General features: G+C 38.1%; 1 protein-coding gene across 3 annotated transcripts in view; it reads right to left on the reverse strand.

Annotated features, from left to right (window-relative positions):
* The window catches only part of LOC137645746 (uncharacterized), an 18,768-nt gene that overhangs the window by 15,793 nt on the left and 475 nt on the right, over window positions 1-2,500 (reverse strand). For 2 of the 3 annotated variants that reach the window (XM_068378645.1, XM_068378644.1), the window contains exon 2: window positions 2,347-2,500. This exon is cut by the window's right edge and continues 59 nt beyond it. In XM_068378645.1, coding sequence (XP_068234746.1) covers window positions 2,347-2,500 — 154 coding nt within the window. Of the gene's footprint in view, window positions 1-2,152; window positions 2,282-2,346 lie in introns of those variants that run through there. The other variant, XM_068378646.1, reaches the window with a different exon arrangement.

Here is a 2,500-nt window from a genome sequence, read left to right on the forward strand (position 1 = left end):
CGTTTTTTTTCGCAAGAAATCTGAAATTATTATCATAGGTAGCCTATGGTAAGAATATGCCATAGACCCAGTTTAAGTTACCTTGACCTACTTTTCAAGGTCACAGGGGCTTTTAAAGGCAAAATTTGTAAAATTTGAAATTGACATTAGGCCTAAAGTATAAGCTGTATGGCTTAGGGCCTTATGGACAATGATGCAGAGGTGAATCCCCAGATATTGCCCTACTTTAATGCAAGTAGGTCAAGGTCAAGGTCACTAATGGCCAAACCGGGTCAAAACAGGTTTGTTTCCGAGATCTCAAAAACCGGAAGGCCCAGAGCCCTGATCTTAGTGGCATATGATGCCCTATATATTTATCTAAGGTTAGCTTAACTTTTGTAGCGACTGCTTAATTACTTTTTTTAATATATATTTTTTACTATTTTTGACATTGCAGAAATCGTGACTTTAGCAATTTCTCCATGAAATACTGGTTTTTTGGTCACAGCATGCTATAGTAAACTACCCCAAACATATGCATAAATCCTCCAAATCGAATGTCAAATTTGACCTTGACCCTCATTTTGACCTTGACCCTCATTTTCAAGATCATATGGGTATTTCATGGAAAAAAATCTACGTGGGCTAACATCTTTTACTGATTGACAAAAGCATTTCCACACCTATTTTGCAGGGGAATCCTCCGCCACTGGCTTTAGCCAGTCGCAGTCTAGTTATTATCATTATTATTATTATTATCATTATTATTATTATTATTATTATTATTATTATTATTATTATTATTATTATTATTATTATTATTATTATTATTATCATTAATGTTAATTTCTTTGATACGATAATGTAAATGATGCCGGTTTTTGGGTATATTCTCATTAAATATAACTTTACATACATCACACTACACAGCCTCTTTGAAATCCCTTAAGCTTTTCTCAGTCATATGAAGGGGATATTTTGACAAACTCTCGCAAATATCCTTCCAGTCACTTGTCAGATTATTCAGCATCACATCGATGCAGCCTTCCCCGTGACCAATTCTATGACTTACATACTCACATGTTCTACCATTAACAATAACATACGCATAAGCAAAGGGCTTTTGTTTAGCTATTATTTTCTGATCTCCAGGTGTGTATATGTTATACGCCTCGAGGTCCATGAAAGCAATGCGAGACCTTTTAAGTAAGGCAGCCTGGTTTTCAAAGGTTTTATACGAGCCACGTGGTGGGTAAGACACTGTTGTCATACTTTGACAGGAAGATGTGTGCAAGTGACAGAGGTCATCCGAGGAAAAGAATGCTAAGCATTTCTTGCATATACTTTGAACCCTCTTATGAAGTACTTGACTATGATATCTGCATAGACACTTCATGGAAGTGAGCAGGTTTCTAATAAGGGCAACGTGAATATCATTTATTAGTAGGAGAGGAACAAAATGAGTGGCTAATGGGTTCCGTCCTGTCCTAGCTAAATGAAGGGTGTACTGATTTTTATTATTTACTTTATTGGATTTCTCTATTTTCTTCAAGGCATAGATGTAGATGTTAATGTCATTATCTTTCTCAATAGTCTTTAAGCTTTCCCAGGATATACCTGCTGTTGGGTTAAAGTTAATATTAATATCACCACCTATTTCATTCCTAACATCTCTATGCAAATGCCCTAGCTGGATTTCTGGCTTGGCTGTAATAATAAAAAATGCAATTAGGGAAGTGATAAGGCAATTATAACCTCTATTGATATTGATTATATTCTTGGCTCCTCCAACACCTGCGGGATATGGGGTAAAGTGACCAATATTACCCAATTCTCTACGACTGACAAATAACTCCATATCTGCTATTTTCCTTATATTCCTTCCGGATCCTTCAACTGCATTCATTCTTTCCTCTAGCATGACAGGTAGATTTTCCAAAGTGTGATTAATGAACTCATCCTCCTCTCCCAGGGTGACTATGAAAGGTGTTGTTTGCAGGTAAAAGAAGTTAGAAATATGAGTCCCGTTGTCAGTCATTTTACTTATCTCTATTTTCAAGGTGAGGGAAATATTTCCCGAGAATCTGTCAAACTTATTTAAGGCCGTCTTGATCGTCTCTATAATTAATTGTCTATGACTCGAAACACAGTTAATAATGCATCTGTAACTCACCGCATTCAGGGGTATGTCGAAGATTCGGAAGACGTTGTTCTGGAACTTTGGACGTCCAGGAGAGTCTTCACCATTCCGATCTTCCGAGGAAGAAGGAGGCTGTCGCCTACCACCACCAACACGGTAGGGGGCAGTAAAAGAAGAGGTGGAGGCAAAATCACTATTAGGAGACGGGGAAGAGGGGAAAGGCTCACCGGCTTCAAGATCCTCCAGAAGGGCTTCAGTGCTTGACTTTACTTCTGCCCAGTCATCTCGTGTCGGCATCATTTCGTAGTCAGGCCATCGAAGTAAAATATTGCAGTCCTTATTTATCTCCCTTAGTTCCTGTGACGAGGGGCTATGAGGGTG

Source organism: Palaemon carinicauda, chromosome 8, assembly GCF_036898095.1.
Source record: "Palaemon carinicauda isolate YSFRI2023 chromosome 8, ASM3689809v2, whole genome shotgun sequence".
Classification (NCBI taxonomy): Eukaryota; Metazoa; Arthropoda; class Malacostraca; order Decapoda; family Palaemonidae; genus Palaemon; species Palaemon carinicauda.